The following is a 15,827-nucleotide window of genomic DNA, read 5'->3' on the forward strand; positions in this document are numbered from 1 at the left end:
CACGGCCCCGCCTGAGCGGCCCGTCCGGCCGGGAACCGCGGCACGGCCCCGCTGGGAACCGCGGCACGGCCCCGCCTGAGCGGCCCGTCCGGCCGGGAACCGCGGCACGGCCCCTGCCCGTGTCTGTGCCCGGTCTCTGTGCGGGAGCGGGCGGTATCGCGGCCTGAGCCGGGCCAGGGGCGTCGCTGCGGACCCTGCAAGTTGAGTGAAACTTGGTGAGACGGCTGCGGTTCCCTCGGGGTCCCCGGGGCCTTCTCTGGGCGAGGAGGGAGAGAGGGAGGGAGTCTACTTGGCAGCCAAATGACTATGGTTCCTCAGAGAACTTTCTCCTTCGAGGCCATATAGTTTTAACAAAAAATAAATTATAGCTATTAATAAGCACTGCGCCCGAGAGAAGGCTCTTTAATTTCAGAATTCAAAGCACCGTTACTTTCCAGTCTGCTCAGTATATTTTTGGTTTCTTCAATGCCATCACACAAATTGTGAGTGTGTGGCTTGGTTTCTATCAATTTATGTTACACTGTGCAGCTGTTGATAACCAGAGAATTCATACATTGGTAAAGAAACATTTCTGAAATGTTTCTGTTAGTTAAATGTCTCAGTGCAAAGTTGTTTAACTTCATTATTAATCGGTGAGGTTGAAGCACATACTGGCCTCACTCTCAAATTTTTCTGTGTTATTGCTTTGCAATGCATAGTTATTCTTAAAGCTTAGTTCAGCTTGTCCCAAAACAATTTAATTTTTTTTTTCTTATTTGCTTTTTGTAGATGGAAAGTGTCCAGAAAGGGTAAAATTTCCACAAAGAAATAAGCCTGACAGAAATAGGGACACATGGTTTTCTTGTAGAGGAATATACATAAAGATATATCAAGATGTTTCTGAGTGAGCAGGATCAATTCCTGTCCTACAATGGTGAAGTCCTTGTATTTCAGTTGACAAAACCAAAGCATGCAAAGGAAGCAGATGATAAAGCAATGAATTTATGTGTCAGAAGGATGGCGTTCAACAGAGACACTAAGCTGTTTGTTCAGAAGTCTTCTGGAGTATTCAGCATGGGAGCCAGTCACTCAAAAATTGAAATGATTTGTTGTAGCTGCACAACAGATTCCAGAACAGGGATTATTCTTCCCTGCATTTTGATGAAGAAGAAAAAACGGAACAGCATCAAATACTTTTTATTGTTGCTTCACAGTTCAAACCAATTTGAGCCATCCTTTTATTTTAAATTGGATTATGAGCTGAAAGAAGACATCAGGTTGTTTGCTGGCCCATCGTTGTTGTGGAGACATGCCAACAAGCTCTTCTACATCTCTTCCAACACCTGCGTGGTTCAAAGTGCTCCTGTTCATCTTTCTTCTGTAGTGTGGACAGGTGAAATTGTGGGTGAAGGCACTGTTGTCTTAGGGATAAGAACTGCTTGCCTGCCAGAGACTGAAGACTCAGATGGATTTTCTGTTTCAGACAGAGCCATCTGGGGTAGCGAGTTCTTCGGATATGCGATTCAATCACAAAAATTTCTGACTGGCACGTGCTTCATGCCTCATGCTTACAGCAGAGTGGTATCTTCTGTCTACGTCTGCAGGAGCGAGAGATTGAGAAAACAGCTCCGAATATCACTTGTTGCCATAACCCACAAGAACCAGCTTATTTGGTTCCAAAATGGTACCCCTAAAGGTGTTTGTGAGCTTCCTTATGAAAAGCCATGTTCAGTAAAACCAGCTCTAACCAGCAGCAATGATTTGCTATTTGCTGTGTCTTTTGCCTCTGGAAATAGCTGTGTTATACAGAGGAGAGACAGCTTACAGGTACTAGTGGCTTTAAACTCCAGTGGCTTTAAGCTCCATTTTACTGCGGTCTTTTTTGTATATATTGTCTTATTGTATGTCCTGCAACTAAAACCCTGCATGTTTAAGTTCTTTAGATTTCTTGTTTATTATTGTTGCTGATAAAATAACCTGTCTAAAGTATGACGTTGTTTTGCTTCCTTTGCTTGCATATATATCTTAAAATGAAGATGGTACTCTCTCACTTAGTAATACATTTATGAATCTGACCAAAGCTTTTGTTGCTAATTGAAAACTGCAGTAGTGTGAAAACTTGAAGTTGTAAGGCAGTTACGAATGTGCCTGGATGATTTGTGTTAGAAGTAACCTCATATCATTGGAAAGTATAAACTACTCATTAGAACACCAAAGCATTTTGAGCCTTAATTCCTAATAACAAAAAGTTGTTCCTAGAAAATGTTGTTTTATGAAAATGACAGGAAAAGGCCTTGCTACCGTTTCTTAAAATTAGGAGAGACAAAGTTTCTGCTAGGGTTTTGTAGGAGTCTGACAGGAAGACTTTTATAAGTCAGGAAATAAAAATTTGTACTATTTGTTGCTGTCATTATTATAAAAATTTGTCTTTAACTTTCAAACATAGTTAAGTCTATTGTGAAACAGAGATATTTCTCAATATCAAAGGTACTGTGCCTTTAACTGATCTTCAAGTATTACTGCTTCTAAATAAATGTTACAACATTCAGCTGTTCGAATACACTGAAAAGTTGTCATCTTCTCTGCAGCCTGTAATCTGGAAAGTGATCTTTAAAGAGAAATGGCTAATTTTTCCCAGAGTTACCTAGGCTCTAAATGATGGGGTGAGAGTGAGAGCTTGAAACTTCTAAATATTATTGTATTTCACACAACTGAATAGGCTCTCTTAATGGAAAGCAAGCTTCACCAAAATGAGGTCTCAAATACAAGATTTATTCTAATAAATGTGTTTTAAAACCTCTTTTACTGTAGGTGGCTTCCAAATGGCAAAAAGTGAAATGTGTTCTGGTGGATGATTTTATTGGCTCTGGAAGTGAGCAGCTGTTACTGCTTTTTAAGGATGACTCCAATACAGACTTATTAAGTACATTCAAAATAACAGATCTTGGGGAGGTCAACTATGCAGTAAGTTGAGCTTGCCTTTTCTCAGCTACTCAGTCTGTGCTTACTAAATTAAGAAAACCTCAACAAATCATTAAAGTATTGATTCAAAATGAAATTGGATGTGTGCTGTGAAATGCCCTGAAGTTTGAATACAATATCCCCTGCTGTAATCTTAAATTATCTGAAGATGTTATTTTGCTTCTGTGATTGTATCAACATTCTGTTGGGAAATTAATGCAGCTGAAAATGCTTTACATACATAATAGTTTTGCCACAATGGTTACCTTTTGGCTAAGAACCCTTACTTAATTTAATTAAGGCCATAGTGCTTGTTAATTATCTTCTCATAATTGGGTCTTTCCATTATGTACTCTCAAATTCTAATTGCTTTCAGAAAATAGGATTTTTCTTTTAGAAGACAGTGTGATTCTACTGGCTTGCTGTATTTTCTCCCAGATTTTTATAATGCTGTGTAATAGCCTGTACCTTACTTTCAGCTTTTTAATTCATTCAGGGTTTTGGTTTTGGTTTTTTTTTGTTTTTTTTTTTTTCTTTCAGAGTGATATCAATTATAAACATGATGTTCCTGCTGCAGAAGGATTGCAAGAAAATGGTTTGCTTACTGTCCGAGCCCTTGAAACAAGATTGCAGGTTTGTACTCAACAGTTCTGCCTCCCTGTTTTCTGTAAATTACTGTTCTGTATCATTGCGTTATCTAGAGGGTGAGGCTAATGATACTGTTATTATTGCAGAAGTGGTTCAGGGAAAAGGTCAACGTGGTTAAGTATTTATTCTTGAATCAGTAGCAGGCTGTGTTTCAGTTGTTTCTCTCGGTTGTTATGAGTGCATTTAGGTAATTGTAGTGGTCTAACTTAATTTTAATTAAAAGTTTGAGATAATGCTGAAGCTATCTTATCAGAGCTCCTTAGCAGTCATTTTACTCATGTTTAAATACCAGTTTAAAAAATTTGGAATGTTTACTTCTTTTGCTCCCCGTTACATACATAACTTTCAGGTCATGTAGTGGCAGGTTCCCAGTGAGTGCATGTGCACAAATTGGTGACGGTGGTTATTTCACCACCTTCTGATGTTCGTGGTCCTGTTACTAGTGGTTTTACAAGGATAATTTTGAGATGTACTGTAGATAAAGCTAGAATGTATCCTTCTTTTAACTAAAATAATTTATAAAACAAACTGGGGGAAACTTGGGAGTTTCCCACCCAACATACTCACCAGTGTGAGTGCTTTTGCCGTGTGTATATTAGCCTATACCAAATGGGTAATAATTGACAAATAGGAAGATTATTTAAGAAAAAAAAATCTTTAGGGGAGAACACGACCCTCATACTGAGTCAATGATATGAGGCTATTGTTAATTTGCTAAGGGTACTTTAAAGATGAGCTATGAGGTAATTATTCCTGTCACTTGAGAATTAGTGAAAACTAAGTAGGGTATTGTGGCAGTTTTATTTCTAGCCTTTAAAAGTGAAGCAAATGAATTGGCAATAGTTAACCAGTCAATAAATAAATAAAAGGAGGACATATTAGGAAAAGACTGAAAAAGAAAAGAGTTTTCTAGTTTTAATGACAAACAAGATATCTAAAGTGCATCTCTCAAAAGATAGAAGATGTTTGAAGAACAGTGGACAAAATGGTTTTTCCTCCTAGAAGACTAGAAAATAGAAGCTAGATTAATTTTGAGGACCTCTTGAGGTCCCTTCCAATCCTACTTTTTTAAAGTTTGCATGTTAGAGGCCTACTGGCTTCTGCTTTAACATGCAGAAGTGCAGTCTTCCTTCCAAATGCATCTTTTTCTGTCTCTCCATTTTTTTCTTTTTGGACAGTCATATTTTAAAACTGACTTCACTGCAGCCTTTTTGCCCTACTCATTACATTACTTTCCTCTTCTACAAAACAGAAATTAGTTTCTGTCTCTTATTGGCTCCTCCTTCCACAAATCTAATGAGGTTGTCCACCCTGCCATTGATAGCTGTACATTCTATGTTCCATAACTTTGTTCTTTCAATATACCAACTGGCTTCCAGCTGTACAGCTCTGTGAATCTTGTCAGGATGAAATTAATTATCTGGTTTTCACTGGCTACTGGTTCTGCTGGAAACAAGCCACTGGTTGGATATTTTATCTGTCATGTGCTGATATAGTTCTTACAGACACAGAATCCTTCCTAAGACCCTATATTTCTGTGCTTTTAGATCTTTTTAATCTCTAATTTTCAAAGCCACATGCTAGCACAAGCATTGTAAGCAGTTGGAAAATTACTGTGTTTTAATGCTGTAAATTTTTGAAGTTGTGAAGCTGATGAATTTGGAAGTAGGTGCAGATATTTCTTTTTAACCTCACTCTTGCTTCCTTGTTGAAATCCCCATTGTTCTGTATTATATTTGCTGCTCAGTGAAGTACTCTTGCTGGCTTTTATAATCTGATGTATAATTGAATTTCAAGGATGCTTGTTTTGAAGCAATGCTGCATGAGTTCTGCTTAGCTTGGGAATTTTCAGAGATTTAGTCTTGAAGTGGTGCCTCTTGATATTTATCATCAAAATTCAGGTATTCTAGAAATTTGCAATCAAATCAAGTTTTCACAGTCTCCATGGAATCTTGTGTTTTACAGCACGATAAAACAGCAGATGCAGCCCTTTTGCATCCTTGTTGCTTAATCCTTGTTTCATATCTGCACAGCTGTTTTCTTAACCACATGAGAACTTTGACAGGAATTAATTATAGTCCACTATATAATTAAGTTGTGTTTAAGTTATACGCCGTAAAATATAAAAACTGCATTTTGCAGGCAGTGAAATTGAAAAATAGATCAGCTTGAGCAATTTTGAATTGTGCTATGTTTATTTTGGGCCTGAATCCAGCCTTTCCTCCTTTGCAGTTTTTTTTTACTTTAACATGTGTTTTGATATCTTCTGAAGATTATATCCTTTGGCAGACTACTGCAGTTAAATTGCAACAGCTGAGGTTAGAGGGTTTATCATGGTTTTAGTTGATTGTTTTAGCAGAAATAAAGCAGTGTCTTTATGTCCACTGCTCTGTTCTATCCCCCCATTACTTGACAGTTTTGTAAGGACTATTAATCCTGGATTTACTCACAGCTCCATTGTCTTTGGCCCTAGTCTGCTAGGGCCATGTTTATTTTCTAAGGTGATCTAGTTTTATTTTCTTAGTTTCACAGCACAAAACTTAACTCCTGCTGATGCTTGTAGTGCAGTGCATCTTGGCATACAGCAGAAAGGATGTGCCTGTCACTTGTGACAGTGGGGGACACAATTCAGTCTTGAGTTTGTTATGTGGTGGAATTCAGGTCCTTTTCTTGTGTTGCTTTAGGAGGAAAAAGGGCTTGCAAAAGCCAGATTGGTCAGCAAGCATACAGCAGTGAATGTGCTTCCACATCTGTGCTTCCCCATTTGCTTTCTGGTTCTCAATTGTTTATTCAGGAGTTGGCTCCAATGGAAGTAAATGATGGCTTAGTGTTCTGATGACCTAAATTAGGAAGGTATTGTAGACTCATCTTCATTCTTAACTCTTCATTTTCATCTCTTGAGTAAAGTCTGGCACTGGATTATTGCTTGGAATCTGGTGCTTAGATTCACCAGGATCCTTAGGTTGGATAGGTGACATTTTTTTTGCAAAACTTCATGAGGGCGCTGTTGGTCTAAAGGTCCTTTGCCATTGCAGCTTGAGCAGAGGACATCACTTTCAAGAACTGCTTTTTTATTCAGGCTTATAATGGATTTATGTGTGTTATTTGTTTGGTGGGGTTTTCTAAGGGGATGGGGAAGATGGAAATTTGGTTTTGCATCTCAGGGTTGAGTTCTCTCCTTGAAAGCATTGGACTTGTCAGGATGTTCCTTTCCAGATAATACTTTTGAGGAGTTTTCTTAAAACCTGGCAATCTGGAATGATTTTTTTTTCTTTATTACTTGTTTGGTGGGTTTTTTTGCTTGGTTTGCCTTGGTTGGTTTTTGGGGGGATTTTTTCATTGTGTTTTGTTTAACAGACACAGCCAATGTGTGTGTCTGCTTGTATATCTGTCAACTCTTCAATGTATTTATTTGACCAATAATCAATACAAATCTTGAGAAGAAGATGAAAATGCTATCCATGAAAAAGTGAAGCAAGATTAATAATGAAAGATATAATTCAGAAATATATATACAGAAATGTATCTGAATATCTATGTAATTTGATTAAGTTTACCTTAATATTTATATATAACTCTAGGTTTAATATCGAAAGACCAGGATTCTGAGATTCATACTTTAACAACAGAGTAGCCTGACTTGAACCTTTTTTAGAAATGTTATTTGTGATTCTTGCATAAAAATGGAAAGCTGAAAAGATATTTTGATAGCTTTAATATCTTATGTGCAGTAATCTAATGATTATCTTTTACAGGCTGGTTGGACTTCTGTTCGAGAGCTGCAGCAGCATTTAGGACTCCAAAAGAGGGTTATTCTTGAGTCTTGCAGAGCATTAAGAGATATTGTTGAAGAAAGAACCCATATTCTACCAAACTCAAAAGAGGTAAAATGCAGGAGATGGGCCAGGTCACTTCTGAATTCTGCCAAGCCACTTGTAGAGGGTGCTGCCATCAACCACTTACCCCTTTTGCCTGTAGGGGTTGCCACTATCAAAACTCATCAATCTGCTATTTAAGTCCGGTTCGTTTTCTTAACTTGCCAATATATGTAGTTAGGAGTAAATTCAGTTGTTTCTACTTGAAATTATTGTGCACAATACCTCCTGACAACTGAGTGGTATGGAGGAGTAACCTCTGACAGAGTTAGTGACAAACACAGGGGAGAGTACAGTTCTAATTGCCACAGTTGCCTAGATATTGAATATCTGTCTGTAATATCACATGTTACAAAAAGGGAGTTGTCATAGAACTATGTGAGCAAAATTGATTTTATAATGGGGGCAGAGTGAACTGTGGGCTGAGAAGGTAATGGAGGTTGGGAAAATCTTATTTTAATACGTTGCTCAAAAGAAACCTAATTTAATTGAAATGGAGTTGATCTCTTTTGGTTACTGTTGTGACATCTTGCAAGTTTTCTGGGTTTGCACAGCAAAGTATTGAGCAATTAAATGCAATAATATAAATTCTAGCACCTTAAATCTTTGGACAAATAATTGTATGACAGGTCAAGATTTTGACATATGATGTTTACAAAGAGAGAATAATGATACATGATGATATAATGTGTTTTAAGAAAATTCGTTTCTAGTTATTGTAGAGAATAAACTATATGTAGTTTATATATATCTTTCATTTTATGTATCTTAGAAGCTCTTCCAGCAGTCACTTGTGGTAAAACACAAAGTAATGCAGTATAAAAAGAACCAAAATCTCTGCTTAATTTATCTAAAAAACCACATTTTTCTGTAAGGAAGGCCTTGTCTCTCTCTGGGATGATGTAGAAAGTCCTCCTGATTTTCTTAGTAAAGAGACATCACCGGCGTCTGAAGTCCCAGAGCACTTCACAGAGGAATTGTGGCAGCGTGTTGTGGGTGACAGCCTGGTAGTTGGAGTAAAACTAACTGAATCATTTTGTTTGTGAGTATATACACTTATCCAATAATTTTCTTGGTAGTTTTATAGAAAATGAATATGTAGGTTAAGCTCTGCAGTAAATTTGAACTTTCTTATTTTGAACATGTGTATATAAAGTGTTTCAAATGTGTCTTTGTCAGTATTCCTGCTACTGGTTGCTTGCTCTCTAGCACTGTGCAGAAAAATACATTATACAGCCAGAAATCAGTTATGTGAGTATAATTGCAACATTACTCGAGACTTTTTACAAAAGAGTTTTCTTTGACAAAAATTATGGCTCTTTATAGTCCATGTTGATATAGCAATGCTGACATCAGTATGTGTTGTAAATAAAAGTCTGTCTTAGCTTAGTTCCTGATGCTTTACTGTTAGCTACTTGCCATTCCTAATTGATTTGCTTCAAGAAGCACAAAAGAAAATATATTAAATTCTCTTACCAACTAATAAATACTTAGCTTTTGAATTGAACTCTTCTAGTCAAGTACCTAATCAACATGTTTGCAAAGCTTGTCTTTTGTGTAAATCATGTGGAACAATCAACCATTCAATACTTAAACCTTCAAAATTATTTTGTTGGTTTTCTTATTATTTTTTAAATTATTTGTTTATTCTATTTATTTTAGTTACTCAGTTCTAGTTGTAAATACTACTTATGTCATTTTCCCTTACAGAGAGGGAACTAAGTTGAAACACTGTGAAAAAAGAGGATACATAAAATAAAAAATTACAGCAGGTATTGTGTAATGTAAACTTTAGTGGAGTCAGAACTTCTCTTTTGACCCATGTTCCCACAGGCAGTGTAGCTGAGGCTGTGTTAGGCTGAGCTCAAAGACTACTGATGCCACTAAAAATCATTCAGGTGGCTGTGAGGGAGCTGACCTGTTAGGCCCTCTGGCCAATCTGCTGGAGCCGTGGCTATATTCTTTCTCAACTGCCAGATTGCTGTAACTTAACAAGAAAGTTGACCTCATCCTCTTGACAGCCTCTCTTAAGAGCCACTGAGGCAAAAGATTGTTTTTTGCCTTTTTAGTGTTTGTTCTTTTAGCTTTGATGATGATGCCTTTGTTTTTTTTGGGTTTTTTTAAAGTGAAATGCTTCATTCCTTTATAACTTCAGAAATCTCCAGCAGATTTTAAAAACCAGCAGCAATCTAGTCCTCTCCCCCATTTTTACAGTTGAGAAAAGATCTGTGGAGAAGCCATTTGTCCAAGGTTACCTGGCAGGCCAGCAGCAGAACCTGGGTCTTCTGAGCTCCAGTTCAGTACTGTGTACAACAACCTGTGTTTGTGGGGAAAAGGACTTGCTTTATCTCCAACCTCCACACAGTAATTCTGTATTGAATATTTTTGTGTTTCCTACTAATGCAAGATTATAGTGATATCATAGATTGATTTATGAGGTGGTGATACTTCTCTATAAAGAAAATTAGACATTCATAAGACTGTCAAATGTCAGTGACATCTTGAGATTGAGTTGATTGACAGAATAATATATTCATTGAGAGAGGATCTGGAACAGTAATATTAGGAATTCATTGAAAGAGCCCTGTGTTGAATAAATAAAGTACTTCATAAATTTCAGGAAATTGCTGCATGTTCAAGGTAATAGTATCTTAAGCCTTTTATTTTACTCTACATTCAATTTTGTTTGAATATCTATAAAAATGTAGAGTATCAGAAGAGCTTCTAGTCCTCAAAAGGACAGAATTGATATTTTCTGCAGTTTTTTATTAAAAAGAATTTTTTTAAAGATTTAAAAAAATAATCCATAAATGTCATAGAGTATTTTTATAGGTTACGTAGACTTTTCAGCTTTTTCTGGCAGAATTAAACATCCAAATTCTTTTGGTTGAAATGAGGCATCTAACTCCTAGAAGCTCTTCAAAAATTCAGTTCCCATTTTGAAAAATGTTTATACAAAAGAGTTTAAATGAAACAGTCATGTGAAGCACTTAGTGTCTTCGCAAAGTCTATGACTTAATCTGGAATAGCATCAGAATTTATGTCTTAAATGTCTATGTATGTCTGCAGAGTTGTGGTTATTTGTCAGAAGGCAAAAATGTGAACTGGGAGTGCAGTCATATTGTATGGATTTTTACAGGTCACTGAGTGATGTCAGTTTATCTTTAGTGATGGATCAAGACTTCTCTTCGATTCCTCCAGTTATCAAGTGTCAAAGTAAAATCATTAAGCTGAACAAAGCCTTCTCAGCATTGGCAGTCTCCTCAAGTCAAATTGAACCTCCTCCAAAAAAGATGAAATTGGACTTGCATAGCAACAATGATCTGAAAAAAGAATTTCCTAAGAGATCTTCAAGGATTCAGTTGGATGGAGCAAAGACAGTCACTGCTGTCACCAGCCTTTCCCCACTGCTGGCATTTCATCGTGTGTGCTGTGTAGTTCTTCTGCATGCCAGGAAGCAAAACAATCAGAATGATGGTGTACAGCAGAGCAAAAAGATTACTGTACTCTGTGGGAAAATTTTGTTAAGTCTGGAAGATATTTCAAATGACAGATATTCAATAAAGTTGCTAAGGGATAATAGTTACTGTACAGGTAAATAGATTTATATACTTTAGATTTATAAATATATATATTTAATTCTTCTGTTTACTCTAGGTGGTGCCAAGCTAAGTTTCTCTCTGAACACAAACTGCACAGACTTTTTGGGAATTAAAGCTGGGTGAAATAGGAGATGGAACATTTTTCAAAATGGAAAAAATGTTTAGTGAGTTGCTGTAAGGTTTTGCTAGCATTGGTGATGAAGGGTATCTGGAAAGGATAATTTTGAAGATAAGTTTGAGTACAGAATGCTTAAGCCTATGTTTTTTCCTATAAATAAGATACTGTAATTAGATACAGAAGTTTTTTTCTGACATACTACTACCTCTTAAATAATACCAAAGTAATTGAAGCTCTTCCTCATCTACACATATATTAAGATAATTTATTTTAATTTCTTTCAATATTCCTGATTGAATTGATTTTGAACTGGGCTTTTGCTCAGGTAATGAAATATCCTTTTTATTGTTTGCAATGAATTTTAATTTTAATTTTTCTTGCTTTAATGCTGTGTCACTGCTAAAGCCAACATGTTATCTTATTATCACAGGCTATTAATAGTCTTCTTTTGGCAAGGCAATGTTTATCTTAAGAGCTTTCATTCTACTGGTGGTGCTCCATTAATCAACTGTTTTGCTTGACAGAAGTAGGGATAAGAATTTACGTGAGAAGAAAATTCCCAAAAATGCCTGAAGTCAGGTGCAAATCCTTCACAAAAAAACTGGCAATATGAGCCAAAAATCAAGGTTAATTTAATGCATGCAACATGATCAAACTATTTAGTTCAAATACCTTTTTCTGCTGTATTTTCTTGCAGGTTCCATGGAAGATATACTTGCTGTCCTTGCAGTGTCTGTCAGATTCTCCTTTCAGATTGTGTCTTGTGACTGCACGTTGACTCCAGTCAGTTCATGGTTACTGGGAGAAATGGAGTGCACACCATTTAAGGAATGCCAGGACAACATATTCTGTCATAAAGCAGGAAATATCCATGGTACAATTTTTAATTGGGCCCTGAAAAATCCATTTGAAGGAGTTCTAACAATATTTTGCAGGTAAAATCACTTGAAAAGCATAGCTTATATTCATCTTCCATACACCCTTTTTATCTTTATGCTGTTTCTTGCTGGTACCATAAACAGCAGCCAAAATCATAACCAATAGGCTGCCAATATGATGTTATGGTAACATTCATCAATATCAGACCTGTTTTCAGATCAGAATTATGGCAGAACCTGAACTGAGTTGTTTAATTTTGTCTAAGCTGGAACATTGAATTACAAATAAGTCTAGTCTCCATTAACACCTGCTTGGTATTTACTATTCCTTCTCTTCATTTTGCTGCATCATAATTTTATATTATTTTTTTCTTACATTATTCTTAGTATAATGTGTAATTTGTAAATTTTTTCTTCAATGTGTCTTAATTTAAAAAAACCTTTAAATATTAAATATTTATAGATTAATATTAAAACAAAAAAACAAACCACAAACTCCAAGTTAAATTAAATTTAAATTGATTACTAGGTCATTTTTTAGTTTAGTATTGCAATATAAATCTAGTCTCATTTTGTACGTGTATCTGCTATAGTTATTTCCTATCTACCATTATAGTGAAAAGGAAATAATCTGAAGAGTCTGACTGATGTCCTGTCTTATGCAGATTCTTAGACAAATATTTCCTAAGCTGGGTTAAGCAAGTTAGTAATGCTGCCACAATTTATGACTTAGCTGGATAAAGCTTATAACATAAAAAGTATTTCTGGGATTCTGACAAATGTTGCTGTTTTGAAGAGTTCAAGCTAAAAAATAAAAAAGAAAATGTGTAACTGGTAAGAGTGTATTTTGTAGTGGGGTTCAGTCTTTTCCTCAAATTAGGAGTTGATTTCCTCTATGTAAGAGGAAAGGCTGAAATGTTTAGGAAATCAATCAGTAAAATTTTAAATCTCAAGACTTTTGGTTCCTTTTGAAAAGTGATTTTACTTCATACTATTCACTTTCGATCCTGTTTTGTTAATAGTTACTGCACCTCATGTGTATGGGCTGTGATGGTCTTTTCTGTATCTTTTATTCCTGTGTTTGGATTGATCTTTTATCTGGCTAGGATATTTCTGTGATAGGTGGAAACTACAGAGTATACTTTTTTTGACACCACCATCATTTTGTTTTACAGAAATCTGACTGTCTTGTTCCAGTGCCTTCACAGCCTTACTAGAGTTCTCCCTCCGAGCTGCAGTGTAAAACTCCTGAGATCAGGAAGCAAAGGAATACTTACTGAACACTTAGCACTGGCTCTGGAAAAGGAAATGCTCACCTTGAAGAATTCTCTTTTCTTAAAAGAAACTAAAGCTGAAAACAGCTTGACATGGAGGAATGAGTCTGGCAAGAACATCAATAATGCTCCTCTGTCTTCTTTACTGGACACTGAGGAAGGAATCCAGCAATTCAGAAAGAAGCTTCAGAATGAGCGGGAAGAGAGTGTGCGAAGTATGAACCAAACAATGAAGGGTGCCCTGTACCAAAAAATTGCTTTGAAAATAGCAGAAGCTCAGCTCAGTTCAGATATGATTGTGTGGAGACTGGCCAAGTCCTAGAAACTATTGACTAAATTTATTTTGAAAAAAAATTTATTAAAGTTATACCATCAAGTAATATTTATATTTTCATGGGTACTTATATTGATTTGTATTCTATAGCATTTCTGTGTTGTTTGTACAGAAAAATAGTGGTATTTTAATTGATGACTATTGGAAGAATTTAATATTAAAGATCGAGTCATCATTTTGTTACAGATTTTGAAAATTTTCTAATGATTCTTACTCCAAAATCATAATTCTTGGACTATAAAAAAACCTATGTTAGAAAAAAAATGAATCAGTGTGTACTCTTTAAAGTAGTTCTATTGAACTTGAAAGATGACTTTACACGTGTAAAATGTAAGCCTTTTTTAGACATTTTAAAACGGGTATGGAAAGGATCTAAGTTATACAACCAATTGTAATTCATAATTTGAGTATGGAGTTGGACAAATTCAAAGAGAGAGTTTATCTTCATATGTCAAACCTTTTAAACAACTTCTAGTGATACCAGTTGAAGAACAAAAATCTGTACCTTTCAGCCTTATCTTCTGGAGTCCACCCTCAGGTTTATGGAGTATTTATTGGGGGTGAAGAACCAGATCAGACCTCTTAGCCAAATTTCAAGAACTCATTAAGATTCATTACATGATAAAGCTGCTTCAGGTTTAAGAGGTCCATTCCCATACAATTTAGTGGTAGGGCTAATCTCACTGGTAAGTCCTGGAGGAAACTGTCCTTCCTTGGCTGTTAACCTAGCTTCAGTGTCAGAAGATTGGCTTGCTCAATCCCAGAGCATGATTGCTGATGCTAGCTGCTCAGTGGTTTTGGCTTATCTCAAGTAGTTTAAATAATATTGGGCAACTCTTTTATTATTATTCCTCCTTTTGCTGGCTTGAGGAATATCCTGCTTATGCTTCTAGAAAGAGAATGGCCTGTACTTGCTGAGATAGTAATTTTTTAATCAAATTTTCCCCCGCTAGTTTCAAGAGGGGCAGAAAGGTTATAAAGTTCCAAATCACAGTAATTTGCTTCCTTTTATCTCTGATTTATATAAGTAAAACATTCTTACTGCTTGTCACCATTTTTCTGAAGTTGTCAGAGTTTTGCTTTTCATTTTCTCTGCAAACAGAGTTAATAGTTGACACGTCCAGCATGATCTCTCTCTCAGACAATAAAAGTCTGGCAGGAAAAGTATAAGATATTTATTGACTCAAAGGAATACTGATGTTTCAGAATAATTCTTTTTGTCTCATCAGAAAGTTCAACTTCTGTATGTATGTACTCTAGAAGCATTAAGTGGTGATGTTTTTCAATCCAAGCCATCTTCTCATTCTGGCAACAGGAGTGAACTGATGCACATTAATGCAAAACGCTGCCCAGAAAAACAGTAAATGAGAGAACTGTACTTTGTTAACTTAACCCATGTTAGTGATATAGCTCCCCTTTTGAGATACTCAGAGTATTACTCCTTTTGAACTACAGAGAAGGGAAATCTTCCATTAAGACATCAAGAATGTCTTAAGAAATTGTCATGGGTATTTGAATGTCAGTATTTACTGGATGAGAAAGTTGAGGGTTTCCCACAATTCTTTCTTTGTTAAGCCACAGTCAGGCAATAGTCAAAGCTTAGGAATCCATTGTTAGGGCCTGCAAGTTGGTTGTCACTGGAATTTCCAGAAGTTCCTGATTATAAATACAACTGAAGCAAAAAATCTCAAGGTGCAATCCTGTAGCTTGCAGCTCAGGGTAAGACCTTGCTGAGCCACCTGAGTAGAAACCTTCAGAGCAACAAAGCTACTTTTCAGCCCAGGGCTCAAAGGAGATTTTGCAAAGCAGTGTAGACAGTCCAGCAGTTGATTTTTGTCAGCACATAGCAGCCTGCTCTCATGTTGTAACTAACCATCATTGGTCTTTCTGTCTGTCTTTAATGAGAAACTTCCATTTGTGTTGACATCCCTTTGTTGAAATAACAGAGTGGGACAAATGAACAAAAGCTGCTAAACACAAATGTTGCTAGTTTCTAATTCCATGGAGTTGTTACTTTAAAGAACCAAACTGGGAAATCACAGCAGTGTAGAAGTGAAATTATTAGCATAGTATAGTAACAACGTGTTCCTACTAAAGAGAGTTTCCTGAGGCGTGAATGCTTATTTTGTAAATCATCAGATGAGGTCATTAAACACTT

At 36.2% G+C, this 15,827-nt stretch overlaps 1 protein-coding gene across 1 annotated transcript; it reads left to right on the forward strand.

Annotated features, from left to right (window-relative positions):
* The first annotated feature begins 111 nt into the window (after positions 1 to 111).
* On the forward strand, positions 112 to 13,717 carry FANCB (FA complementation group B). The gene is made up of 9 exons (XM_053971914.1): positions 112 to 215; positions 769 to 1,806; positions 2,791 to 2,943; positions 3,481 to 3,573; positions 7,344 to 7,472; positions 8,339 to 8,505; positions 10,603 to 11,057; positions 11,881 to 12,118; positions 13,237 to 13,717. The coding sequence occupies exons 2-9, from the start codon at positions 874 to 876 to the stop codon at positions 13,655 to 13,657; spliced, it is 2,589 nt and encodes an 862-aa protein (XP_053827889.1). The 5' UTR covers positions 112 to 215; positions 769 to 873; the 3' UTR covers positions 13,658 to 13,717.
* Positions 13,718 to 15,827: the final 2,110 nt, after the last annotated feature.

This window comes from Vidua macroura, chromosome 2 (assembly GCF_024509145.1).
Source record: "Vidua macroura isolate BioBank_ID:100142 chromosome 2, ASM2450914v1, whole genome shotgun sequence".
NCBI lineage: Eukaryota > Metazoa > Chordata > Aves > Passeriformes > Viduidae > Vidua > Vidua macroura.

Coding starts and splice junctions, on each gene's coding strand:
- FANCB (XM_053971914.1), top strand. CDS start 874: ATGTTTCTGAGTGAGCAGGATCAATTCCTGTCCTACAATGGTGAAGTC. Junction 11,058..11,880: donor GGATAATAGTTACTGTACAG/GTAAATAGATTT, acceptor ATTTTCTTGCAG/GTTCCATGGAAGATATACTT. Junction 12,119..13,236: donor GTTCTAACAATATTTTGCAG/GTAAAATCACTT, acceptor TTTGTTTTACAG/AAATCTGACTGTCTTGTTCC.